Here is a 27,299-nt window from a genome sequence, read left to right on the forward strand (position 1 = left end):
GCCCCTTCCTCTTCCCCCATGGTGCCTGCCCACCTGCCCTTATGTGTCCTCAGAGGGACGTCCTGGCCCCAGCCCTCGAGTCGGTCTGTCTGTCCATTTGGCTGTGCAGTAGTCAGGCTGTGCTGGGGCTCAGAGGCTAAGATGCGTGGGAAGAAGCAGAGTGGCTTCCAATTTAGTGGGGGAGGCAAGGCCAGCAGAGGGACCATCTCAGGGCACTGTGGGTTTGTCATAAATGGCTCTTATTATTTTGAGGCATGTTCCTTCAATACCTAGTTTATTGAGAGTTTTTTAACATAAAGCAATGTTGAATTTCATCGAAGGCCTTTTCTGCATCTATTGAGATAATCATGTGGTTTTTGTCTTTAGATTTGTTTATGTGGTGAATTATGTGTATTGATTTGCGTATGTTGAACCAGTCTTGCATCCTGGGGATGAAGCCAACTTGATCGTAGTGGATAAGCTTTTTGATGTGCTGCTGTATTCAGTTTGCCAGTATTTTATTCAGAATTTTTGCATCGATGTTCATCAGGAATATTGGCCTGAAGTTTTCTTCTTTTGTTGTATCTATGCCAGGTTTTGTTATCAGGATGCTGCTGGCCTCATAGAATGAGCCAGGGAGGAGTCCCTGCTTTTCAATTGTTTGGAATAGTTTCAAAAAAAAGGGTATCAACTCCTCTTTGTACTTCTGGTAGAATTCAGCTGTAAATCCATCTGGTCCTGGGATTTGTTTCGTTGGTAGGCTATCATTGCCTTAATTTCAGAACTTGTTACTGATCTATTCAGGGATTCACCTTCTTCCTGGTTAAGTCTTGGGAGGGTGTATGTGTCCAGGAATTTATCCATTTCTTCTACATTTTCTAGTTTATTTGCATAGAGGTTTTTATACTATTCTCTGATGGTTGTCTGTATTTCTGTGGGCTCAGCAGTGATATCCCCTTTATCATTTTTTATCGTGTCTATTGGATTCTTCTCTCTTTTCTTCTTTTTTAGTCTAGGTAGTGGTCTATTTTATTAATTTTTTCAAAAAAATCAGCTCCTGGATTCATTGATTTTTTGAAGAGTTTTTCGTATCTCTGTCTCCTTCAGTTCTGCTCTGATCTTGGTTTCTTCTTGTCTTCTGCTAATTTTGAAGTTTGTTTGCTCTTGATTCTCCAGTTATTTTAGTTGTGATGTCAGGGCGTCAATTTGAGATCTTTCTAGCTTTCTGATAAGGGCATTTAGTGCTATAACTTTCCCTCTTAACACTGCTTTAACTCTGTTGTTTTGGGGTGGAGAGTTCTGTAGATATCTATCAGGTCCACTTGATCCAGAGCTGAGTTCTAAATATCTTTGTTAATTTTCTGTCTCGATGATCTGTCTAATATTGACAGTGAGGTGTTAAAGTCTCCCACTATTATTGAGGGTAACATTTTTATATTGAAACAAGCATGGGGCTTTTACACGGTTGAATGCAAATGTCACATGAATTTTGGGAAATAAAACACAACTTCAGGAAAATTTTGTGCCCCCTCTTGAATTCTTCAGAGTAGAAATAAAGGATGCCACATTGAATTAGCAAGAAGAAAGAGCTAATGTGGGAAGTTCTTGGATTGGGGTGGGAGGTATAGTTGCAGCTCCTGTCTCTGAGCAACATCAAGGTCACTTTGAGGGCCCCCTTCTCTGGCCTGCCCTCCTGGGAGAAGCCTGAGAGATGCTACCTTCGGGAGACAGAGCCCTGGCCCCAGGCAGGGGCTGTAGGGTGAGGGTGAGCAGCCCAGTGACGGCGTCTCTCCTGTTCCAGGATCATCAGGACACTCTGCTGGAGGTACAGAGAAGCCAGGTGCTAGACAGAGCGGCGCTCAGCATCCAGAAAGTCCTGCGGGGCTACAGATACAGGTGCCGGCCCCACCCCAAGGCCCACCCAGCCCACTCCTGCCCACAGTGTCCCCACACAGGCCTGCAGCCCACAAACCAGGATCACATGTTCCCGCTGGGCCCTCCCTGGGGTTACTGAGATCTTCCAATGCCTTCCAACCAGGGACACTGCAGCCTGTGTTGGCCAGAGAATTCAGATACATTATTGGAATGTTTGGAAAAAACAAAAAAACACTCCATATGCAAGAGATGGGAGCCGAATGAAGGGGCAGCCCCGCTCTCAACCAGGGTTTGACATTCCACTTCCATTATATCAAAGCGTATGGGTTTGGGTTGTGAGGCAATTTGCTTTTGGACAGGAAAGAATCCATGGCTTGCCTGGGTTCCCTGGTGAGTAAGAGGGTACCGCTTGAGTTGTAATCCAGGATCAGTGGATCAGCAGCGCTGCTGCCTTGCCCCACCCTCACCTGGGTTCCTGAGCCACCATAGCAAGGGCTGGAAACCCAGGCATGAGAAAGTAGAAGACAGCCAGCCCCGGGAATAGAGAATGAGGGGACAGAGAGCAGGGCAGGGAGCAGGGAGCTAGGGCCCACAGCTAGAGAGGCAGCTGTGCTGCTGGGAAGCCGGAGGCCAGCTCAGGGCCAGACCCTGGTGCTGCCGATCTCAGGACAACAGGCCGCATCTGACCAAACAGGCCCACGTGGTCAGAGGCCAGGCAGGCTGGCCACCCTGACTCCCAACATTTTAAATTAAACTTTTTGTTTTGAGATTACTGTAGATTTACATGCAGTTGTAAGAAACAATATAGAGATATCGCCATAATCTTCACCCATTTCCCCCAGTGGAACGTCTTACCACCAGGATTCCTTCTGCGGCCTTGTTTAGCCACGCCCCCTCCCTCACACCTGCCCCCAGTGCTGCTTAACCCCAGCAACCTCTAACCTGTTCTACATTTCTAGAATGTTGCCATTGCACAAATGTTATATACGTGGAATTATACAACATGCAGCCTGGGGTGGGCTTTTTTCACTTGGCATGTTTCTCTGGAGATTCATCCAGGTTATTGCTTGCATTAATACTTATTTATTTATTTATTTATTTATTTATTTGAGACAAAGTCTCACTCAGTCAACCAGGCTGGAGTACAGTGGCACAATCTTGGCTCACTGCAACCTCTGCTTTCCGGGCTCAAGCTATCCTCCCACCTCAGCCTCCAAAGTAGCTGGTACTACTACAGGCACCCGCCACCTTGCCCGGCTAATTATTGTATTTTTTGTAGAGACGGGGTTTCGCCATGTTACCCAAACTGGTCTCAAACTCCTGGCCTCAAGTGATCCACCCGCCTCAGCCTCTCAAAGTGCTGGGATTACAGGTGTGAGCCACTGCGCCCAGCCAATATTTTGTTACTTTTTATTGCTCGGTGGTATTCTATGGGATGGATACACCACAGTTTGTTTAACCATTCACCTGTAGAAGGACATCTGGGCTGTTTCCAGTTTTTGGCTTTGACGAATAAAGCTGTTATGAACATTTATGAGGTTTTTGTGAGAACATCAGCTGCCGTTTCTCTGGGTGGTATGCCCAGGAGTGCAGTTGCTGAGTCATACAGCGGTTACAAGTTTTGTTTCTTAAGAAACTGCCAAAGTGTTTTCAAGAGTGGCTGTACCATTTTACATTCCCACCAGCAATGTCTGGCTGACTCAGTGTCCGTGCATCCTCACCAGTATTTGATGTTGTCACTGTTTATTTTAGCCCTTCTGACAGGTATGTGATGGTCTCTCATTGTGGCTGTCCTTACCATTTCCCGATGTGGAACACCTTTGTGTGTGCTTGTCATGTATGTGTCCCCTCTTTGGTGACCTGTCTGTGCATGTTGCTTGCCTGTTTTCTAATTGGAGTCTTTGTTGAGTTTTGAGAGTTCTTTATATATTCTAGATACTAGTCCTCTGTCAGCTATGTGGTTTGTGAATATTTTCTCCTAGTCTGTAGATTGTCTCTTCATCCTCTTAAGAGGGCTTTGCAGAGCAAAAGTTTTTAATCTTGGTAAAGTCTAATTGTCAAATTTCTCTTTCATAGATCGTGCTTTTAGTGTTAAGTCTAAGAACTCTTTTCGTCAAGATTTTCTTTTGTGTTTTTCTAAAAGTTTTTATAGTTTTAAATATGTTACATGTAGGTCCATGATACATTCCCATTTTGAATTAATTTTTGTGTAGAGCGTGACACTTAGGTCAAGGTTCTTTTAAATTTTTTTCTATGGTTGTCTCCCCAGCATTATTCATAAAAAAAGTCTATCCTTCCTTCAATGAATTGCTTTTACATCTTTATCAAAACCTAGCGGTGTGGGTCTATTTCTAGGTTCTCTATCCCATTCCATTGGTCGATGACTCTATCCCTCCGCAATGCCACAACATCTTGTTTATCATAGTTATATAATAAATCTTAAAGCTGTGTAGACTAATTCTTCCCACTTTTCTTCTTCAAAAGTGTTTCAGTTATTGTAGTTCCTTTGCATTTCCATGTACATATAAAAATAATTTTGTCTATATCTACAAAAAAAAAACCTTGTTGGGATTTTTGATAGTAATAGGCTTGTATAGCAATTTGAGAATTAACATCTCTACTAAATCCATCTTACAATCCATAAACATGATACGTAGCTCCATTTATTTAGATCTTATTTGATTTCATGCATCCGTGTTTTGTAGTTTTTAGCACACAAACCCTGTACATGTTTTATTAGATTTACATGTTTTTTTGGAATTATAAATGGTACTGTATTTTTAATTTTGACATTGGCATATTCATTGCTAGCAAATAGAAATATGTTGGATTTTTGTGTGTTGACTTCATATCCTGCAGCCTTGCTGAGCTCACTTTTTATAAATTCCTTAGAATTTTGGATGTAGATCATCCTGTCATCTGCAAATAGGGACAGTTTTCTTTCTTTTTTTTCCAATCCGTATGTCTTTTATTTCCTTCTCTTGCCTATTGCAGTAGCCAGAACATCCAGTATTGTTAGAGTGGTGAGAACAGATATATTTGCTTTGTCCTTTATCTTAGGGGGAAAACACTCAGACTTTAACCATTAAATATAATGTTAGCTGTAGATTTTTCATTGATGCCCTTTCTCAAGTCGAGGAAGCTTCCGATATTCCTAGTTTTCTGGGAGTTTTTATCATGAACAAGTGTTGAATGTCAATTTTTTTCCTGCATCAGTTGATAATGATATGTGATTTTTCTTCTTTAGCCTTTCAATGTGGTGAGTTACGTTTACTGATTTTTAAATATTGAACCAGCTTTGCATCCCTGGAGGAAACACCACTCAGTCATAGTGTATAATTCTTTTTTATGTTGCTGAATGCTATTTGTTAATGTTTCATTAAGGATTTTTGCGTCTATATTCATGAGGTCTGAGGATTTTTTTTTCTTTTGTCTTGTCTGGTTTTGGTATCAGAGTAACACTAGCTTCATAAAATGAATTAGGAAGTGTTTCCTCCTCTGTTTTCTGGAAGAAATTGTGTAGAATTGATGTGAATTTTTCTTTAAATGTTTGGCAAAAGTCTCCAGTGAAAATATCTGGGCCTGGGAATTTTTTTATAGAGAGTTTTTAATTATAAATTCAATTTATTTAATAGTTATAGGAATGATTCAAATTATTTTATATTGAGCGAGTTGTGGTAATTTGTGCTTTCTGAGGAACTAGTCCATGTTATCTAAGTTGTCAAATGTATGCATGTCAATTTGTTCATAATATTCCCTTATTATCCTCTTGATATCTGCAGACTCTGTAATGATATCCCCTGTGTCATTCCTGATATTGGAAATTTATGTCTTCCCCTTTTTTTCTTTGTCAGTCTTGCTAAAGATTTGTCAATTTTCTTGTCCTGGCCGGGCATGGTGGCTCACACCTGTAATCCCAGCACTTTGGAGGCCGAGGCAGGCAGATCACCTGAGGTCAGGAGTCCGAGACCAGCCTGGCCAACATGGCGAAACCCCGTCTCTACTAAAAATACAAAATTTAGCTGGGTATGGTGGCAGGCGCTTGTAATCTCAGCTACTCAGGAGGCTGAGGCAGGAGAATCGCTTGAACCTGGGAGGTGGAGGTTGCAGTGAGCCAAGATTGTGCCATTGCACTTCAGCCTGGGCAACAAGAGTAAGACTCTGTCTCAAAAAAACAAAATGAAACAAAACAAAACAAAAAACATTCTTGTCCTTTTCAAAGAATCTGGCTTTAGTTTCATTACTTCTTCTCTAATTTTTTATTTTTAATTTCCTTAATTTCTGCTCTTTTATTATTTTCATCCTTCCAAAATATATCCTTGGGTGTATTTTACCCTTCTTCCTCTAGATTCTTGAGGCAGGAGATTAGATTATTAATTCAAGGCTTTTCCTCTTTTCTAATGTAGAGTGATATAAATCTCTGTCTTAGCACTGCTTTAGCTGTGTTTCACAAATGTTCACATGTTATGCTTTCATTTAGTTCATTCAATTTCATCCACTTTCACTCAGAAGAAAAATTAAATTTTCCTTGAAATTTCCTCTGTGAAATTTAGAAGTATGTTGTTTGGTTTTCAAGTGTTTAGAGATTTTTCTGTTATCATTTTGTCTTTGACTTCTAGTTTGATTTCACTATGGTAAGAGACACACTCTGTAAGAATTAAGTTCTATTAAGTATGTTGAAGTTTCCTTTATGGCCCAAAATATGTCCTCTCTTGGTATATATTCTAAGAGCACTTGGAAAGAACATATATTTTGCTGTTAATTCGGAGGTGTGCTCTGAAAAATGTCAATTAGATCTTGTTGGTTGATAGTGCTGTTGAAGTCTATATTGTTGCTGATTTTCTGTCTATGTGTTTTATCAATTGTTGAGAGAGTCTCTAATTATAATTGTGGATTTGCCTTTTCCATTTCAGTTTTATCATTTTTGCTTCACATATTTTGCAGCTCTGTTGTTTGGTGAACACACAGTTAGGATTGCTATGTCTTGGTGGATGTGCTTTTTATTATCATGTAATATCCTTCTCTGTCTCTGCTTATCTCCTTTGCTCTGAAGTCTACTTTATCTGGTATTAATATAGCCACTCCTGTTTTGATTACTATTTACATGATCTATATTTTTCATCCTTTTACTTTCGGCCTACCTATATAACTATATGTTAAGTGAGTTTCTCATAGACAGTATGTAATCGGGTCATGTTTTTCAATCCATTCTGCCAGTGTATGTCATTGGCATACATTAAATTCTCCCTTAACATCATCAACAGATTCTTGGAAACTATGACTTTCCAAGAATATACAGCAGGTGTTCGAATATCATTGTTCCCTTCAATGTGGTTTCATTATAATGATGAGAAAACCGTTGGTTCCATTACATATCATTTCACTCAAAGCCTGTTTCCAAGAAGGTATCAGCAACATTGAGGACTTACTGTATTTAGGCCTTTTACATTTAATGTAATTATTCATGTTAGAGCTCAAGTCTGCCATTTTATTTTTTGTTTTCTATTTTTTTCCTCTCTCCTTCGCATTTTTATGTTTTCTTTTTCCTGCCTTTCTATGACTTATTTAAAAATTTTTAAGTATTTCATTTTGATTTATCTACAATGTGTTAGAGTTTATATCTTTTTTATAGCTCTCTAAAGTGGTTGCATTAGGTATCACATTATACACATACACACAGAGAGAAAGTATCTACCGCTGTCATCATTTTACCACTTCCAGTGAAGTATAGAAACTTTACCCCCTTTTATGTCCATTTACCTTCTCTCATATGTAATACAATTTTCTTAAATATTTTCTCTACATACATGTAGAATGACATCAGAAAGTGTTGGCCAGGCACGGTGGCTCATACCTGTAATCCCAGCATTTTGGGAGGCCAAGGCAGGAGGATCACTTGAGGCCAGGAGTTCAAAACCTGCCTGGTCAACGTAGTGAGAACTCATCTCTACAAAAGAAAAATACAAAAATTATCTGGGCATGGTGGTGCATGCCTCTAGTCCAGCTATTTGGGAGGCTGAGGTGGAAGGATCCTTGAGGCCAGGAATTCAAAGTTATGTTGAGCTCTGATGACGCCACTGCACTCCAGCCCAGATGACAGAGTGAGACCCTGTCTCCAAAAAAGAAAACAAAGAAAGGAAACAACAACAACACTTTCTTTGCTCATCTATAAGAAGCAACTCCTGGCTGGCAAGATGACTTATGCCTGTAATCCCAGCACTGTGACCGGCTGAGGCAGGTGGATCACTTGAGCTCAGGAGTTCAAGACCAGCCTGAGCAACATGGTGAAACCTCATCTCTACTAAAAATACAAAAAATTAGCCGGGCGTGGTGATGTGCACCTGTAGTCCCAGCTACTCAGGAGGTTGAGGTGGGAAGATTACTTGAGCCTGGGAGGTGAAGGTTACAGTAAGCCGAGATTGCACCACTGTACTCCAGCCTAGGTGACAGAGTGAGACCTTGTCTCAAAAAAAAAAAAGTAACTCCTAATCCATTCAAGTTTTATCATGAGATTGCAGCAAATTCGCCACATCTTCAGGCTCCACTTCTACTTCTAGTTCTCTTGCTATTCCCGCTACATATGCTGTTTCTTCCTCCACTGAAGTCTTAACCCCTCAAAGTCATTCATGAGGATTGGAATCAACTTCTAAATTCCTGTTAATGTTGATATTTTGACCTCCTCTCCTGAATCATGAATGTTCTTAGTGGCATCTAGAATGGTGAAAGCTTTCCAGAAGGTTTTCAATGGACTTTGCCCAGATCTATTAGGAGAATTACTATCTATGGCAGCTATAGCATTATGGCATTTATTTCTTAAATAAGACTTGACAGTCTGAATTACCCTTTGATCCATGGGCTGCAGAATGGATGCTTTGTTCACAGGCATAACAACATTAATCTCCTTGTATGTCTTCATCAGAGTTCTTGGGTGGCCGGGTGAATTGTCAATGAGCAGTAATAGTTTGAAAGAAATCATTTTTTCTGAGCAGTAGGTCTCAATGGTGGCCTTAAAATATTCAGTAAACCATGCTATAAATAGATGTGCTGTCACCCAGGCTTTGTTGTTTCATTTCTAGATTACAGGCAGAGTAGCTTTAACGTGATTGTTAAGGGCCCTAGGATTTTCAGAATGGTCAATTAGCATTGGCTTCAGCTTAAAGTCACCAGCTTCATAAGCTGCTAATAAGAGAGTCAGACTGTCCTTTAAAGATTTGAAGCCAGGCACTGAACTCTCTATACCTCTCTATTACCTATAAAAGTCCTAGTGGCGTCTTCTTCCAATATAAGGCTGTTTTGTCTACATTGAAAATCTGTTGGCCAGGTGTGGTGGCTCATGCCTGTAATCCCAGCACTTTGGGAGGCCGAGGTGGGTGGATCACAAGGTCAGCAGTTCGAGACCAGCCTGGCCAATATGGTGAAACCCCATCTCTACTAAAAATACAAAAAATTAGCCGGGCATGGTAGTGGAAGCCTGTAGTCCCAGCTACTCGGGAGGCTGAGGCAGGAGAATCGCTTGAACCTGGGAAGTGGAGGTTGCAGTGAGCTGAGATCACGCCACTGCACTCCAGCCTGGGCGACAGAGGGAGCCTCCATCTCAAAAAAAAGAAAGAAAATCTGTTGTTGAGTGCAGCCACATTTATCAATGACCTTAGCTAGATCTTCTGGATAACTCGTTGCAGCTTCTCCATCAGCACTTGCTGCTTCACCTTGCACTTTTATGTTATAGAAGTGACTTCTTTCCTTAAACCTCATGACCCAAACTTTGCTAGCTTCATACTTTTCTTCTGCAGCTTCCTCACCTCTCTCAGCCTTCACAGAATTGAAGAGAATTAGGATCTTGCTCTGGGTTGGGCTTTGGCTTAAGGAAATGTTGTGGCTGGTTTGATCTTCTATCCAGTCCACGAAAACTGTCTCCATATCAGCAAGAAGGCTGTTTCACTTTCTCATCATTCATGTGTTCACTGGAGTAGCACCTTTAATTTCCTTCAGGAACTTTTCGTTCGTATTCACAACGTGGCTGTTTCGCGCAAGAGACCTAGCTTTTGGCCTGTCTCAGCTTTGGACGGGCCTTCCTCACGAAGCTTAATCATTTCTCGCTTTTGATTTAAAGTGAGAGACATGAGATGCTTCCTTTCACATGAACACTTAGAGGCCATTATAGAGTTATTAACTGGCCTAATTTTAGTATTGCTCTGTCTCAGGGAACAGGGAAACAGAGAAAAGAGAGAGAGATGGGGCACTACTGGTTGGTGGAGCAGTCAAAACACACACATTTGTTAAGTTTCCCATCTTATATGGGTGCAGTTTGTGGTGCCCCAAAACAATTCCAATTGTAACATTAAAGATCACAGATCACCACAGCAGATGTAATAATAATGAAAAATTTGAAATATTGCAAGAATTGCCAAAACGTTATACAGACATGAAGTGACCACATGCTGTTGGAAAAATGATACCAATAGACTAGCTCAACACACAGCTACCACAGACCTTCAATTTCTAAAAACACAATATCTGCAAAGTGCAATAGAGCAAAGTAACATCATAATAAACTGAGGCATGCCTGCATCTCTATATGCACTGAGCTTGCCTGGGAGTGACTCCGTCTCGCCAGAGCCCAGCTTTCAGGTTTTCTTCTCCGTGTCCAGCCCTGGGCTAGTGGCCAGAGGAGGGCCGTCTGCAATAAAAATGCGGAAGTAAGTTTTATCCTTTTGTAGCTCTTTGGGGGTAGAGGGAATGAGGGAGAATTTTCTGATAACTTAAAAAAACTGGACTGTTGGCTGGACACAGTGGCTCACGCCTGTAATCCAGCACTTTGGGAGGCCGAGGTAGGTGGATCACTTAAGGTCAGGAGTTTGAGACCAAACTGGTCAACATGGTGAAATTCTATCTCTACTAAAAATACAAAAATTAGCTGGGCGTGGTGGCAGGCACCTGTAATCCCAGTTACTCAGGAGGTTGAGGCAGGAGAATTGCTCAAACCTGGGAGGTGGAGTTTACAGTGAGCCGAGATCCGTGCCATTGCACTCCAGCCTGAGCAACAAGAGTGAAACTCCATCTAAAAAAACAAAAAACAAAAAACACTGGACTGTCATCATCCACAAATTTGGGTTGCTGATAGTAGATTTTTTGTTCCTAACCTGCCTGTGAGTCTTTTGGTCTGTAACACCTTCTGAGAAAGGATTGTACGTATTCATTTTTCCCAATATTTCACTAACCCTGTTCCCTTCCAAACCAGTTTTTCTCCCTCAGAAGCTTTAAACCATCTGGGATTGTTACATGTGTGTGGCTTGCATTGCCCTTCTAGGAAGGAGTTCCTGAGGCAGAGGCGGGCAGCTGTGACCCTGCAGGCCTGGTGGAGAGGCTACTGCAACAGGAGGAATTTCAAGCTGGTGAGAGAGCTCTCTGGGGCGGCTGGGCCCGCGGGACCAGTGGGTAACTGTCCAGTAAAAGACAGATTTGTAAAGTTTGTTTCTCTGAATGAGAGACCTCAGGCAGGAAGGATCAAATCATTCACAGACGTGGCATGCAAATTTAAAATGATCAGACCTCAGCATCCCACACAGTCTCTTCTTAGCATAATCTCCGGCCCCATGGTCTGCAGGCTTCAAAATGTTTTGCAGAATTTGGAGCATCCTCAGAGCTAGACTAGGTGTCCTGCTCTGGAATGGAATACCTCCTGTCTTTTCCCAACTTGCAGGCAACAAATAAGCAAATGGATTGATTATTCTTTGTTCCAAGTACCTTTTCCTAATTTTTTCTCTTAACCACGGGCATTTGCTAATGAGTATCTGCTCAAAAGAATGAACTAGAGCAACCATGGCTGTGCCTGTGTCACTTGGCCACTTGCTTTTGTCACGGATGTGACTGGTTATGACACGAAATGGTCACATCAGCAAGACTGGCCCAGCCTGCCTGCATTCCACGCCCACCAACGGCATGATAGTAGCTGACCTGTGTGGAGCAGTTCCTTGGGGCCTGTTGCTTCGCATACATCATTTTATTTAATATTAAACCAACTCTGTGCGTCAAGGAACTGAGACATAGAGGGGTTGAGCAGTTTCCCCAAGAGCATGAGACTAGTAAACCCCAGAGTTGGGGTTTAGATGAGGGGCTGTGACTTCCAAGCTCTTAAGCCAACCCGTTGGGCGGGTCTTTAGGAAGCCCAGGGACTGCTGTGGCCCAGGGGATGTTTGCGGCACTGACGTGGTGTTCATCCATTTATTACTGCACTTTTACTTTAAAGATGCTCTCAGGGATTTGAGTGGCCACAGGCCTCCACACAGGTGTGCTAGCCTGTGGGCAAGTCAGCTGAACTTGGCTGGCAGATGTGGACAGCAGGGCCTCAGGAATCCACTCTCCCATTTCACCCGTGTGAAATCCACACCAATTCTCTCCATCCACGGCCCCAAGGAGGCCCCTTTATTATTTATGCTATTTCACAAATGCTTATTTAGCACTTATTTGCACGTCACGCTCTGGTCTAAGTACTTTATAAGCAATAACTCACTTACTGTTCTTGTGTTCCTAGGTGTGTACCATTCTAGCACCAGCCCTTTGCCAAAACAAAACTAACTGTAAATCTATCTTGCACTGTCTCCTGGGGAGCACCCCTCTCTGTTTCCTGGGGAAGGCCTTCTTGCCCCTGATCTCACCTCCCTCTTGCCTCCACAGATCCTCGTGGGCTTTGAGCGCCTGCAGGCTATTGCCCGGAGCCAGCTGCTGGCGAGGCAGTACCAGGCTATGCGGCAGAGGACAGTCCAGCTGCAGGCCCTGTGCAGGGGATACCTGGTGCGCCAGCAAGTCCAGGCCAAGAGGAGGGCAGTGGTGGTCATTCAGGCCCATGCCAGGGGCATGGCTGCCCGGCGCAACTTCCGGCAAAGGAAGGCCAATGTAGGTGGTCACCTGGCCTCTTGGGCAGGTGGGACTGGCTGGGGCCCCAGTGGGTGAGGGCAAGAAGGAGTGAGCGGCTGTGTAGAGAGCTCACCAGAAGCGCTTTGGAAAATCCCCCCACCCCCGCCACAAACCAAGACGTTAAAATCTGTTCAATTACTCAAGAGCACAGCAAGGATACAGGACACAAGATGCAAATTAGCAGGCACCTGGGCTGAGATGTACATATCACGAGAGACACACCGTCCTCCTCTCCCTGTTCAAAGTCAGTTCTACAATGGCTCTGCAATGGCTGGGGAGCCGTGGCCACCACCCAGGAGCATGCAGGGTATAGCATGGGAGAGGCAGCAGGTCAATGGGACAGCCTTAGCCTTGAACCCGGAAGGTGAGCTCAGGTCCCCTCCCTTTCACCTTGGAGACGATTTTTGGGGCAGGGATGGTTGGTCCCCTGGAAGGTGCAGCAAAGCTGAGCCAGACAAGCTGGGAAAGGCCCCAGTTCCATGGAAGAGAGCAAAGTGTCCTCGTTACTGGGCTGTGTATGACAGCTCAGGGGACAGAGAAATATTAATACCAAGGGGAGCGGCTGAGTGTCTGGGGGGCTGGGAGGACACTGAGCAGGGGGACAGCACCAAGAAAATAACCCCATTTCCTCCATCGAGTACTCGAGACTCAACCTTCACACTTGGCTCATTTGGAAGTTGTGATAAGGCAAAGGGGCTAGGATGACGTTGACTTCTGCTCCATGGATGAAAACTTGGTCTACTAAGCACACTGCTAACACAGTGAACAGGGCAAATGAGCGAATGCACCCACAGACACGTCAGCAGCATGCTTCTGCACCCGCATGCCCCCAGCTGCCTGCAAAGCAGTCTTATCTGTGACTTCGTTACTGCAGCCCCTGGGGACCTGTCCTGGTGGACCCTTTTTGCCCTTTGAATGAAGGGACCAAGTGGTCCTGAGCAGTGGTTGTGCAGCTGGGTTCCTAGGGGGTCCCTGGAGTTTGAAGGGGTGCCTTAAGAGCCATCTGAGGGTAGGGACAAGCCAGCAACCTCACCTCTCCAGAGCTCTGATTATCGCTGGGAAAGGGAAAGCCCTGGCTGGTTGATCTCTAACCGCACTAGCTGTTAAAATCTATTGTTTCAGAGCAGAATATTGATTTGGACAAATGATGGCAGGATGAGGCTTACTTGGCTTCTGGGAGATGCTTGCCCTGTGGGGTAGGCAGGGCTGGGCCCCCTGAGCCCTGCTGGGCCCCTGGGTAACCTTCTTCCACGGGGTATGCAGGCGCCGCTGGTCATCCCAGCCGAGGGGCAGAAGAGCCAAGGCGCTCTCCCCGCCAAGAAGCGCAGATCCATCTACGACACCGTCACTGACACGGAGATGGTGGAGAAGGTGTTCGGCTTCCTCCCTGCCATGATTGGGGGCCAGGAGGGCCAGGCCTCGCCGCGCTTTGAGGTAACACAAGCCTGGTGTCCACAATCCGCCCTGGGCGGGGACAGGGAAGCCTGCCCAGTCCATGAACTCAGTCCACCTCTCGGCTCCCTGAGAAGCCAGAGCGGTGGCCAAGCGTGTGCTGCAGCCCTGCTGGTCCCACACGGAAGAGGGGAGCGTGCGTGGGTTCTGTGGTCAAAGCCTTCGAGTCAGGCAGGCTTCCCACCTGCAAGACTTCCTGGAGCCTTCTCTACCAATGCTGCCGGGCTGTCCATCACATGGCATTCCCCACGTATATTTGACCCCACCCGGGCACCCCCAGAGCACCTTTGAGGCCGCTGCTCTGCAGTGTGGCTGAGGAAGCTGCAGTGAGGATGGTGCATGCGGCAGAGGACACAGTGTCTGAGCATGGGGCCAGGAGGGGAGAGGGCAGGAGCCCTGCCCCTGCCCGGCAGGGTGTGTAGAGAACCCTGTGCTGGCACACGGCAGCCCACCTGAGCCCACTGAATGTGGGGATGGGTGGTCTCCAGCACCTGAGGGATCAGGGTAATGCAACAGCCCCCGTGCTGCCCGGCCTGCTGGACAGTCAGCTGATGGGTTGGTTGTTACCTGAAAGCCCTGCTGACCCGTGTTCTCCCTCAATGGCCGTAGGATCTGGAATCAAAGACCCAGAAGCTGCTTGAGGTTGACCTGGACACAGTCCCCATGGCGGAGGAGCCTGAGGAGGATGTGGATGGCCTGGCCGAGTACACCTTCCCCAAGTTTGCTGTGACTTACTTCCAGAGATCAGCCAGCCACACACACATCCGGCGGCTCCTCCGATACCCGTTGCTTTACCACGAAGATGACACTGACTGCTTGGTACCAGGGTTCACTGGCTTCTAGTGGATCAGGCCAGCCCCGAGCCTGGGGTGTGAGCTGTGGCTCGGGGAAAGAAGGAAGGGGCCATAGTCACTGATGGGTTCCCACTGGGCCTTCTGTCTTGTTTCCCCAGGCCGCCCTGGTCATATGGAACGTCATCCTGAGGTTCATGGGTGACCTCCCAGAGCCAGTGCTGTATGCCAGGAGCAGCCAGCAGGGCAGCTCAGTGATGCGGCAGATCCATGACACGCTGGGCAGGGAGCACGGTGCCCAGGTTCCACAGCACAGTAGATCTGCACAGGCAAGTGGGGGGCAGCAGCGGGCAGAGGAGGGCGACACCTACCAGGTGCCTACAAGGGCCCAGTCCCTGGGGCAGCTGGACAGGACGGAGAGACAAGACCTGGAGCCCTGTCCTCAGCCTTACCCATGGAAGCCAGCCCCCAGGCCATGGTGCAGGCACTTTCAGTATTGAACCATGTTCAGGAGCTCATGAATCCCCATCCCGGGCTTTTTGAATTATACAGTCATTAACGGAGAGGGTGCCCTGGACTCTGAGTATTGGGTGCGACTTGAGCCAGATTCAGATGCACATAACAATAACAATAACAGGTGTTATTGACTGACAGCCTGCTCTGTGCCAGCTGCTACTCTTAATTCAATTCCCAGGTGGGCCAACCCTACAAGGTAGGGATGACTATATTTATTTATAGCTAAAGAAACGAAGAGCTGAAATGACCTGCCCCCAGTTGCAGTGGACATGTGTATGGGACCTGGGCTTTGAATCCATTCTGCTGAATTCAAAAACTGAGCTCCTGACCCATGTTCTACCCTGCCCTCTAATGAAAGTTAATTCACATCCATTTTTGGTCAGAAGTCCTTCCTAAGGTCCATTTCCATGCTATAATCTTAGTGGAACTAACCAAGAACAGTCCAAATGAATTACACGCAGTGACAGCACTCAGTGGCCCGCCAGTGGCAGGAGCCCATGACTGCCCCATGTGCCAGGTAACCAGCTGGGACTTAGCTCAATACCTGTGGGGTCCTGTGTGCAGACTAACTGCATAGGAATCTAAAGGAGCCTGCAGCCCCATCACATGGCCAACCTTGTCCAGGAATTACAGAGAAGCTGCCCAGGCCCAAGCCCTGACTCCTCGATCTCTAGAGGTATGGGCTCTGCCAGAGTGTGTCAGATATCTTTAGCTGTGTAACAAATTACCCCCCCAAACCTAACTGCTTCAAATAGCACACATTCATTATCTCACACAGTTTCTGAGGGTCAGGAGCAGCTTAGCTGCATAGTCCCAGTTCAGGGTCCCTCATGAGGTTGCTGTCAAGCTGTCCCCTGGGGATGGTGTCATGTGAAAGCTTGACAGCTGGAGGGGCTGCTCCCAAGAGGGCTCACTCACATGGCTGTTGGTGGGAGGCCTCAGTTCCTTGTCATGTGGGCCTTTCCACAAAGCTGCCTGGGCATCCTCACAACATGGCTTCCCTCAACATGAGTGATCCAAGAAGAAAAGCAAGAAGGAAAGTGCAAATGTCCAGTCTTGGAAGTCACATACCTGTGGCTGTGGGAGGGGCCCACACAGGGCAGGAATTTCAGGACGCAGGGATCACGGGGGCCACGTTGGAGGCTGGCAGCCACTCAGGGAAAAGACTCTGGGAGGCAGTCCAGCCAACCAGCACCTCTGAAGGGTAGACATGGGGGGAAGCAGGACTGGCTTCTCAGAGGTCAGATCTCAGGTTTTCTGTCCTGCATGTGTTTATTAAGTATCCATGACGTGCCCCAGACACAGAGCAGTGAGCCCAGCAAGCCTCACTCCCCTCACGGACTTTGCCAGCTCATGTGTTTCATGGCCAGCCCCTGCACAGTAAACCAGCTTTGACACACCCAGGAGCTGGTGCCTGGCCCTGGACCAGGCTGACCCCCACCCAAGCTCAGTCCCACACTGAGCTCCAATTTTGGCAGCAAATTCTTCTCATGACACCATCATGAGAAGGGGCGGCCTCTGCCTAAGGAGAGCAACAGATCCTAGTGGCTGCAGCCAGTCCCTCCCTCCTACCTGGCCTCTCAATCCCGGCTCTTCGGATCCCCTGCAGAGCACCTTGCAGTGGCAGAGCATCCTGCTTCATCTGCTATCTTTACTGAGAATGACCATGGCCTGGGGCTGTCCTAAGCACCTGGGCTCAGACCCAGTCCCACCTCCCAGGGGTTTACTGGGGAGAGGCACAAGCTTTGGGATCAGAACAGCCCTGAGCTCCTCCCTGGGGGCTGGTGACCCACTGAGCAGCTTTTGTCTAGTCTCTTGCCTTCCCTGAGCCTCTGATTCCACACCTGGAAGTGAGGATGGGACATGCACCTGTATGTGTGTGTGGTAAAGCTCTACCAAGCTGAGGGACTGCATGGTGCTTTATAAATCGGGCCAGGAAATGGCTGGGTGAAAGGGACACGTGCTCCACCCCAGGAGGCTGTGGGGTCAGCATCACTGAGGTGAGCCCAGGCTCACCTTCCTGCGGGAACTGTCTCCCTCCACAGAGATCTGGCTGCAAGGACAAAGGAACCAAGGATATCTCCTCCATGAAGCTGAAGCGGTCCTCCCGGATCACGGGCCAGGTGAGCCCAGAGCACAGAATCTCTGCTCCCAGCTGCTGCTGGCCTGCTGCAGGGTTCCAGTCTATTGCTTCCCTCCCTGTGCACCAGTTTCCTACTTGGCAGATGGGGAGAATCATAGCTGTCCTGATGGCTGCCTTTGGGTTTCAAGGTGGCCAGCCAGCTGAACATTGGAGAGGAGGCATTGGAGCCCGATGGCCTTGGTGCAGACCGGCCCATGTCCAACCTGGAGAAGGTGCACTTCATCGTGGGCTATGCCATCCTGCGGCCCAGCCTCAGGTCAGTTCCCACTCCCATCCCAGCCCCATTCAGAGCATCAGATGCCCTCGCTGGCTCTCAGCCCATGGCCACAGCCTCCCCCACCACCCCTATGACACCTCCTTGTCCTGCGGCCTGCAGGCTGGGTCTCAGGACAGCAGATGTCATAGCTACCGAGGGTTCTCTATGTGCTCTGCCTTTTAAAAAAGCCATGAGTAAAACCCGGTTTTAGGAAAAGAGTCATCATGGACCAGTGATTCCTTTTAGAACAGGCTGTAGTGCAGGGCTCTGTAAATGAATGGCTTCCTCATTTATATTATACATTTTGTGCTTTATATACAATTTGCTTTATAGGAATGGGTTTCTATACCAATTAGAAGAAACACGTATAGTCAGCCTGCAAACACTGCAGTTCCCATCCGTGTTGGCTGAATGTGTAGAAGCAGAATCCGAACATGCAGAGGCTGATTGTTCACTGCTTTAAGGGACAGACTACTGTGTTTTAGGGGTTCACTTACTTTAGGTTAATACTTTTAACAAAATTTGGGAAACTGTTGGTCATTATTTCTTCACATATTTTTCTACCTCATTCTGTCTCTCTCCTTTCCTTCAAAATCTAATTAAGCCTCTGTAAGATTCTTTTATATTGTTCTTCAGGTACCTAGGGGTCTGCTTATCTTTTCTTTCTTTTTTCTCTGTGTTCTTTAGATTGGATAGTTTCTATTGACCTGTCTTCAAACTTACTGATCATTTGTCTTCCCTAATCTGCTGTCATATCCATCCAACAAATGTTTTATTTCAGATATTGTATTTTTCAGTTCTAGAATTTGTATTTGTCTTTTTTATATTTCTGTGCCAAGATTTCCTATTTGTTCATTCACTATGAGCATTGTTTCCTTTATATCCTTGAGCAGATTTACAGTAGTTTTTAAATCTTTTCTGCAAATCCAATACCTGGGTCATCTCACAGTAAGTCTCTATTAACTGTCTTTTCTCTTGAGGATGGTGGTGTGTTTGTTTGCTCATATATCTGGTACTTGACTGTTTTTTCCTCATAAGTCTAGTACTTTTGGGTTGTATCCTGGACATTGAGGATGATATGTTAGAGACTCTGGATTCTGTTATACTCTTTCAAAGAGCATTGATTTTTTGTTTTAGGAGGCAACTACCTTGGCTGGACTCAAACTCTGTCTCCTCCATGATGAGCAGAAGCTAGAATCCCTGTTTAGTTATTTTAGCCTTGGCTAGAGTACCTGGAGTCTGCCCCACCATGTGTGTCAGGGGGCAACCAGAGATTTGGGAAGATTTTATGTGCAAAATTTAGGACTCCTCTGATTCTCTTTATTCCAAGATTTCCCTTCTCACTTTCAAGCTGCTGTGGGTACCCTAAACTCTCTCCTCTGGTTCTTCAAGCCAGTAAGACTACAGGGCTTCTCAAGTTTTAGCTGCCTGCATGACACTAGCTGGGCAAGTCTTCTGACTTAGCTGGTTCTAATTCTCTCATGGTTAATCCTCACTGGCCACCACACCACACCCTCCAATATGGCAGACACATAAAAGCTATATTCGAATGATGTGTACTTTGGGTTCTTCAGACACCCCCTATAGGTACTCCCATACAGTGCTGGTGTCCAGCAGTGATACTGTCCAACACTGATCCCTTGAGACTTCCTACTAACTCTAGGCTGAAGTGGAACATCCCACAGCCTCTTACTGCTGAGGTCTTCTAGAAAATGGGCTGCCTGCTTGTGTGGGATCCCATCTAGATGCCTGAAGCTCAGCTCCTTCCATGACATCTTTTGGTCAGCAGGAAGCTCATGCCTGCCCAACCATACAGTACATGTGCAGCTCCCATCTCCTGTCCTCTCTCCTCCTTGCCCATCAGGATGGGCTCAGAATTCTCCAGGAACAAGCAGGCGCTAATGTCTTTGTTCATGGCGGTCCCTAACTCCAGAGTATAAAAGTCAAGCACTGGCAAGAACTCAATCAACAGGCTCTATTCTAGTACCCTGGGAGGTGGCAAATGGGCTTCTGGAGCTCAGCAGGCATCAGATGGGGAGTGACATGGCTCTCTTCTCTGGCAGCCCCCAGTTCTCCTGGGGTCCCCCTCACCAACCTCATCACTTACAGGGAGTGGAAATGGGCCACAGATCTCTCTACCCCCATGAAGTCCCTTCCAGGAATCACATTCCAAATTTCTTATCTTCCCTTATGCAGGCTGGAGGTGGCTTGGTGGCTGCACTAGTTCTGCCACCTTTTAGTAAATCCTACAAGAATGTGTCTGTTTAGAACGTTGGATGTGAGCATCCATTTGTCCTTGGCTGCAGGGCCTTGGTGAAATTCCCAGACAAAGCAGATGCCCCGTTCCACATCTGTCACACATTCCACACACACTTGCTCATTACCCACTCTGGGTCAGGCCCCAGCCTGAGGGCCAGGGACAGAGATGAAGAAGACATGGCTCTGTCCTGGAGGAGCTCACCCTTTAGCTGGGGGGCACGAGAGGACCAGGAAATTCACAATGCCAGTGAATTTCCTGGTCCTAAGATGGACCAGTGCTAAGATGGAGGTCTGTTCAGGGCCCCACAGGTGCACCAAGGAGTGGCCTTAGTGCCTACCTGGGCCAGGAAGGAGGAGGGGTGTTTGCCAGACAGAGGGAAAGGGTAGACAGGTCACCTGTGACAGACTGCCATGGTTACTACTTGAGACCATCACTACAATAGTTACTACTGTCACTACTTGAGACCGTCGTTATGAGACAGAACAAAGGGGGATGAATGTAGAAATGAAAACTTAAGACAAAAGAAACTTTTAAAGGAAGGGGCCAGGGGAAGAAAAAAAGGGCTCCCTGCTCCTAGTGAGCAAAGACAGCCCCCGCCCTAAGCTTCTTCAGTCCTTAGTATTTATTGGGTAGAATGAGCAGGGAGGAGGAGGTAACGATTGGTCAGCTGCTTAATTGATCACAGGTTCATATTATTACTAACAGGCTTCAGGTGTGCCCTGTAGATAATCACAAGAAACACTTGTGCCTGGGTCGTGACTGCCCTCAGCATTCCTTCTGGGCGGTAGACGCGGTTTGTCAGTTTGCCAACATTCTGCTTTTATGAGAACAGTTTGCTGTTTGCTCATATAGCCTCCAGTGGTATACTAGATCACAACCCTCACTCTTTCGGCCTGCAACATCTCTCCCTTTTTGTTTTGAATTAATTGAGAAAGGCAATTGCAGGCTGTGCAGCCCTTAATTGCCAGTTGGTGGTTTGTTCCGTCTTCGCATTCAGCTGGTACTGGGGGAGCCAGGCCCGTGGTTGGGATCCACAGGTCCCTCCAGTCTCCCGTTGCATGGTCGCACACAACTTGAGGGCACCTACATGGTTTGTTCATTTCCTGTGAAAACACAAGCATACCCTCGTTCCCACAATAGTAAATCTCCTGAAACAGAAGCAAAGGCTTTTGTGGCTGCAGCCGGGAGGCATGCCGTCGCTGAAGCATCCGCTCCACAAGCTGCAACTCAGCTTCTGCCTCTTTGGTTAATTACCGCGGGGTAAAACTCCACTGATAGCAAGAGGCAGGCTCTTTCTGATTAACAGAAGGCACAGAGAAAACAAATCAAGAGTTTATCCTTCTCGTGCAATAACAGTAAAAAAAAAAAAAAATCCTCAAGCTCTATTACCATGAGAGATCGTATCCATAAGCCCACAAAATCTACTTTCTTCAATTTACACTGCACAAGTGGATCTACTAGATGCTATGGGTTGTGATAGATAAATCTGTCTCCTAGTTGTACTTCCAAATCCCTGACCTCCTCGCTTCTTCTTACGTAGAGAAGGGTACAATTTACAGGGAATAAGCAACAGTTGAGCAACTTATTCTCCCGGTTCAAAAACCCAAAGGCCTTGTGATATCACCACCACCTGAATTTCTCCTTCACAATCCGAATCAACAACTCCTGGGGTTACAATAATGCCCTGTAAATTAAGACAGCTTTTACCTAAAATTAATCCCACATATCCTGTTGGAAAAGGTCCCCAAATACTGGTGGGAATCTTAGTGAGTTTGTCTCCTCCAGTTAACGTAACGCACTCCGACTGGGAGATCCAATCCTGCATTTCCAGGCATTCCTGGAGAGAGGGAATTAATGTGCCTCCGGAGACCCACCCCTGAAGCAGAGCTGTGGCCTGGATGGGGAATGCCCTCATTGTTTGAGGTGCCCGGGTCCAGGCCCCCTTCTCATTTCCCGACAGGGGGGTGCCATTTTGATGAAATTTTGAGTGGCATTGATGAGCCCAATGATTTCCTTTATTGCAATGAGGGCAAAGTCTTGCTGTTTTTCTGTTGGGAGGGGAACCGTGTTATAAGATCCCTTTTGCCTAGAGGTCTGGCGGTGTTCTTTCTTGAAATGTCCAATTTTCCTACATTTATAACATTTTCCCACTTTAGGGCTTAACCCTTGGCTTCTTTTAGATCTGTCAGTTACCAAATTAGCCATTGCCTGAGTCAACATTGCAGAGCAATGAAGCTCAGTTCCCACATCTTGACAAGCTCTGAGAAAACCTCCCAAGTCCTCTGCACATCTCACAGGTACCAGCGCACGTTTACAAGCCACGAAAGACAAAGCTAAAGTTCGCCTTTCTGTAGCTGCAGAAGAAGATGGTACAAGGCAATTTTCATCCTTCCTCTCCTGTTCACCACTTTCGATAGGTGCTGTAGGTGGGGCAAAAAATTCTCTCAAACCCTGAAATGACAAGAAAATGGTATGTACCAACCTCCAAACAAAAAAAAGAGAACCAAATTCTTCCCCATGTTACCCTGATTGAAAAACTTCCCGTTCTTTGTACCTCTAGGACACTGACCAGTACCTTTTTAAAGCACTGACCTTATGCTGCCAGCAGACTTGTAACGGGGTTTCTTATTCATCTGGTTGGTTTTAGTTTTTTCTGGGCTTTAGTTTTTTTTTTGTTTTTTTTTGCTCCAGCAGACCTTCCTCGCTCAAGTCCCTATAGGACCCTATTGTCCCTATCTGTTCCTGTCTGTCCCTGCAAGTTTCTCCTAGTCTTTGCTAGTCCTTGCTAGTCTTTGTCTATCCCTATCTGTCCCTATAGTCCCTGTTAGTTCCCGCAAGTCCCTGTCTTTCCCTAGCTATCTCTATTTGTCTCTATCTCTATTTCTATTTCTCCCCACTTATCTCTATTTGTCCCTGCAGGCCTCTTCAGGTCCCTTCAGGTCTGTTTGTCCCTGATTGTCCCTGTTATGTCCCTGTCCAGGCAGCACTTGCAGCAATTTGCCACTGTTACTACTTGAGACCGTCATTACGAGACGGAACGAAGGGGGATGAACGTAGAAATGAAAACTTAAAACAAAAGAAACTGTTTTAAAGGGGCCAGGGGAAGAAAAAGGGCTCCTTGCTCCTAGTAAGCAAAGACAGCCCCCACCCCGAGCTTCTTCAGCCCTTAGTATTTATTGGGTAGAATGGGCAGGGAGGAGGAGGTAACGATTGGTCAGCTGCTTAATTGATCACAGGTTCATATTATTACTAACAGGCTTCAGGTGTGCCCTGTAGATAATCACAAGAAACACTTGTGCCTGGGTCGTGACTGCTCTCAGCATTTCTTCTGGGCGGCAGACGCAGTTTGTCAGTTTGCCAACATTCTGCTTTTATGAGAACAGTTTGCTGTTTGCTCATATAGCCTCCAGTGGTATACTGAGCTGATCACGACCCTCACTCTTTCGGCCTGCAACAGTCACCCTTGAGACAGCCCACAGGGTCTGGAATTTATGAGTGGTTTGCCATTGTTGGGGCATGGAGCTTGGATTCCATCCTAAGGGAAGTGGGGAAAGTTTTAAGCAAGAGAGGATCTTGATCATATTTGACTTCCAGAAAGACCTCCCTGGCAATGTGGCAGGATGGAGCCTGGGGCTGGGAGGCCAGGCAGGGCTGCTACAGAGATCCAGAGAGAGCTGATGAGGAATTGCCCAAGGAACAGGAGCCAAGAGGAGGGGACAGAGGAAACATGCAGGAGACAGATGGTAGCATGTGGGCGCTGGTTGGATTGTGGGGGCTGGTTGGATTGTGGTGGCTGGTTGGGTTGTGGGGGCTGGCTGAATGGTGGGCGCTGGTTGGATTGTGGGGGCTGGTTGGATTGTGGTGGCTGGTTGGGTTGTGGGGGCTGGCTGGATGGTAGAGGCTGGTTGGATTGTGGTGGCCGGCTGGATTGTGGGGGCTGGTTGGGTTATGGTGGTCGGCTGGATGGTGGTGGCTGGCTGGGTGGTGGGGGGTGGTTGGGTTGTGGGGGCTGGTTGGGTTGTGGCCAGCTGGATGGTGGGGGGTGGTTGGATGGTGGGGTGTGGTTGGATGGTGGGGTGTGGTTGGATGGTGGGGTGTGGTTGGATGGTGGGGGCTGGTTGGGTTGTGGGGGCTGGATGGTGGGGGCCGGTTGGATGGTGGGGGCCGGCTGGATGGTGGGGGCCGGCTGGGTGGTGGGCGCCGGCTGGGTGGTGGGGGCCGGCTGGGTGGTGGGGGCCGGCTGGGTGGTGGGCGCCGGCTGGGTGGTGGGGGCCGGCTGGGTGGTGGGGGCCGGCTGGGTGGTGGGGGCCGGCTGGGTGGTGGGGGCCGGCTGGATGGTGGGCGCCGGCTGGATGGTGGTGGCCGGTTGGGTTGTGGGGGCTGGTTGGATTGGAGGAATGAAGGGATGGGAGGGCTCCAGGATGACCCCCAGATTTCCAGTTTGGGTGAATGGCTGATGGCGATGCCTGTAGACCACAGAAAGAGGAGGGATGCAGGAACTCAGAGAGCCAACCATGCACATTGCTTCCCATCTCTGTTCAGTGATGTCGTGTCGCAGTTGACATTGGCTTTGGTGGGAACATGTACACCACAGAAATAAGCAAATGCTGTGAATTGGGCTTTTCTTCCTGGGGGAGCTGGTTGATAAACATTTACCAGCACACCACTGAGTATTAGGGGAAAGATGCTCGCCTCTGGAGATGTGGCATTTGAGGTGTTAATGGGCCACTTTTATAACATGATAGAGGCTTGAGTCCATGGGGAAGGACGCAGGAGAGAACCGCCCCCAACACACCCCCACCAGGAGTGGGGAGGCTCCATAGACCGTGGGAGTGGGAATGGTCAGGAGATGGGGTTGAGTGGCTCCCATGAAGTCCTCACTTTTCTCTCTGCTGTGGAGGGGAGGGGCTGCATTCAGGGAGGGAGGTGGGGCCTCAAGGCAGAGGGAGAAATGACTGTAATCACCGTGAGACTGGGGATCCCACACATCTGGGAGCAGATGGGCTGTGCAAAGGGCGCGGCTGCTGAGGACAGGGCTGTGGCTGGAGAACCCGCTGCTTCCTGAAGCCGAGCCCCACCCTAAAGGACCGAGAGCACAGGCCATGGGAGAGGAATCGAGTAGGGATGCAGAGCCTGGTGGCACTGTCCTGAGAGAGGAGGAGGCTGGGCAGGGCCCCGGTGCTGGAGAGGTGCCCTGCATATGGGACCTCTCAGAGGTGCAGAAGAGCTGTGTGCCCAGGTACCCCTGTCTCCTCTCCTCCTCCAGCCCCCAGCCTACTCTCCTAATGGTCTGTGTCTTTCAGGGATGAGATTTACTGCCAGATCTGCAAGCAGCTCTCGGAGAACTTCAAAACAAGCAGCCTGGCCCGGGGCTGGATCCTGCTCAGCCTCTGCCTCGGCTGCTTCCCACCCTCAGAGAGGTTCATGAAGGTGAGAGGGTTCATGAAGGGAGGGCGGGCAGGGGGCAGGTTCTGGTGGGAGCGTAGGTGGCCCCTGGCCCTGGAGCAGGTCCACAGATTCCAGTCCGTGGCCCATTTCTCCTGCTGCTGCAGGCCAGATGGGCAGCCATGCCTATGCTTCTCCAGGCCTCAGTTTCCCCATCTGGAAAAGAGGACCCTGCTCCTGGCTCCTTCCAGCCCCTACGCAGGGTCTGCAGGGCCATTTCACTTTGGCTCAGGTGTCAGGATGGCGCTTCAAGACTAAAATGAGAAGGTAGATGACACGGGCCTTGAAAAGACAGGTGTCCAGGAGTGGGCCCTGCCTGGAGATGTGCCACGGCACCTCTTTCTAGTTCTTAGGACTGAAAATGGAGCTGGGTTGGCCGAGTGTTAGTGGCCCCAAGCTTCACTGATTTAATATGCCTTTAAATTCTGATTATAAAAGTAATATGTGGAAATGCAGAACATCTAAAACCAAAATAAAAGTCACCCCCACACTCAGAGCTAACTTCCATTAATATTTCCTTCTGGCCTTTTGTGGTGTTACAGGGTCCTTGTGATCAAACAGAAAACACTTTCTCACATGTCCCTTTGGGGACAGCAGGAACCACGGTCACTGAAGCCATCTGCGCATGGCACTCAGGCTGCTCCTGACACCAGTAAACCCTTCCAGGCTGTTCCTCCCCACCCCAAGGCAGAAGAAATAACATCTCTCTGTGAGACAAAAAGAGCTTCAATGTGTTTTCTTGAGCATGTTGGGGACATGGACTCTTCTGCAATTTTTTTTTTTTTTTTTTTTTTGAGATGGAGTCTCACTCTGTCACCCAGGCCAGAGTGCAGTGGAGTGATCTTGGTTCACTGCATCCTCTGCCTCCCGGGTTCAAGCAATTCTGCCTCAGCCTCTCGAGTAGCTGGGATTACAGGTGTGCATCACCACACCAGGCTAATTTTTGTATTTTTAGTAGAAATGGGGTTTCACCATGTTGGCCAGGCTGGCCTCAAACTCCTGACCTCAGGTGATCCTCCGACCTTGGCCTCCCAAAGTGCTGGGATTATAGGTGTGAGCCACCATGCCTGGCCCTGCACTTTTCATTTACTGTCTTCATTATGTTTTCTCATGGTGTCAACCTCCCAAATGCCAGCTTGATGCCTCGCTGTTCCAGAAGGCACTGGGGTTGGGGGTGGGCATTTAGAGTCCATCTTCCAGTCATTCATCACCATAGAGGCCATCACGATCAAAAACCACACATCCACCTTTAGGATAGGCCTGCATTGTTGTGACAAAGAGTGTGCACACATCAAGACTATGCACCGTTTAAAACGTGTTGCCAAACTGCTCCTCAGAAACACACTGATCCATGTTCCTTCTAACGGGTGTGAGGGTGCCCCTCAATGCACATTATACACTGAGTATTATAATTCTTAAGTCCACCTGGGTGGTGAGTAGAAACTGGCCTCCTTTCTGAGTGTCTTCCTCCCTTCTCCCCTCCCCACCCACCAGTATCTACTGAACTTCATCGGCCAAGGGCCGGCGACCTACGGCCCCTTCTGTGCCGAGCGCCTGAGACGCACCTATGCCAATGGGGTGCGTGCGGAGCCCCCCACCTGGCTGGAGCTGCAGGTAGGGGCTGGCAGGGGTGAGAGCGGGCAGGGTGGGGTGGTGCAGGCCCCCAGG

At 47.7% G+C, this 27,299-nt stretch overlaps 1 protein-coding gene across 5 annotated transcripts in view; it reads left to right on the forward strand.

Moving 5' to 3' along the window:
• The window catches only part of MYO7B (myosin VIIB), a 103,598-nt gene that overhangs the window by 60,753 nt on the left and 15,546 nt on the right, over positions 1-27,299 (forward strand). For all 5 annotated transcript variants that reach the window (XR_010150015.1, XR_001716182.3, XM_016949685.2 and 2 more), the window contains exons 19-28: positions 1,781-1,875; positions 11,162-11,246; positions 12,529-12,747; positions 14,032-14,202; positions 14,830-15,039; positions 15,173-15,340; positions 17,573-17,650; positions 17,799-17,926; positions 25,490-25,616; positions 27,126-27,245. Coding sequence is in view for 3 of the 5 variants with exons in the window: in XM_016949685.2 (XP_016805174.2) it covers positions 1,781-1,875; positions 11,162-11,246; positions 12,529-12,747; positions 14,032-14,202; positions 14,830-15,039; positions 15,173-15,340; positions 17,573-17,650; positions 17,799-17,926; positions 25,490-25,616; positions 27,126-27,245 (1,401 nt within the window). In the remaining 2 variants the exon portion in view is untranslated. The remainder of the gene's footprint in view (positions 1-1,780; positions 1,876-11,161; positions 11,247-12,528; positions 12,748-14,031; positions 14,203-14,829; positions 15,040-15,172; positions 15,341-17,572; positions 17,651-17,798; positions 17,927-25,489; positions 25,617-27,125; positions 27,246-27,299) is intronic.

The sequence above is a fragment of the Pan troglodytes genome, chromosome 13 (assembly GCF_028858775.2).
Source record: "Pan troglodytes isolate AG18354 chromosome 13, NHGRI_mPanTro3-v2.0_pri, whole genome shotgun sequence".
NCBI classification, from domain to species: domain Eukaryota; kingdom Metazoa; phylum Chordata; class Mammalia; order Primates; family Hominidae; genus Pan; species Pan troglodytes.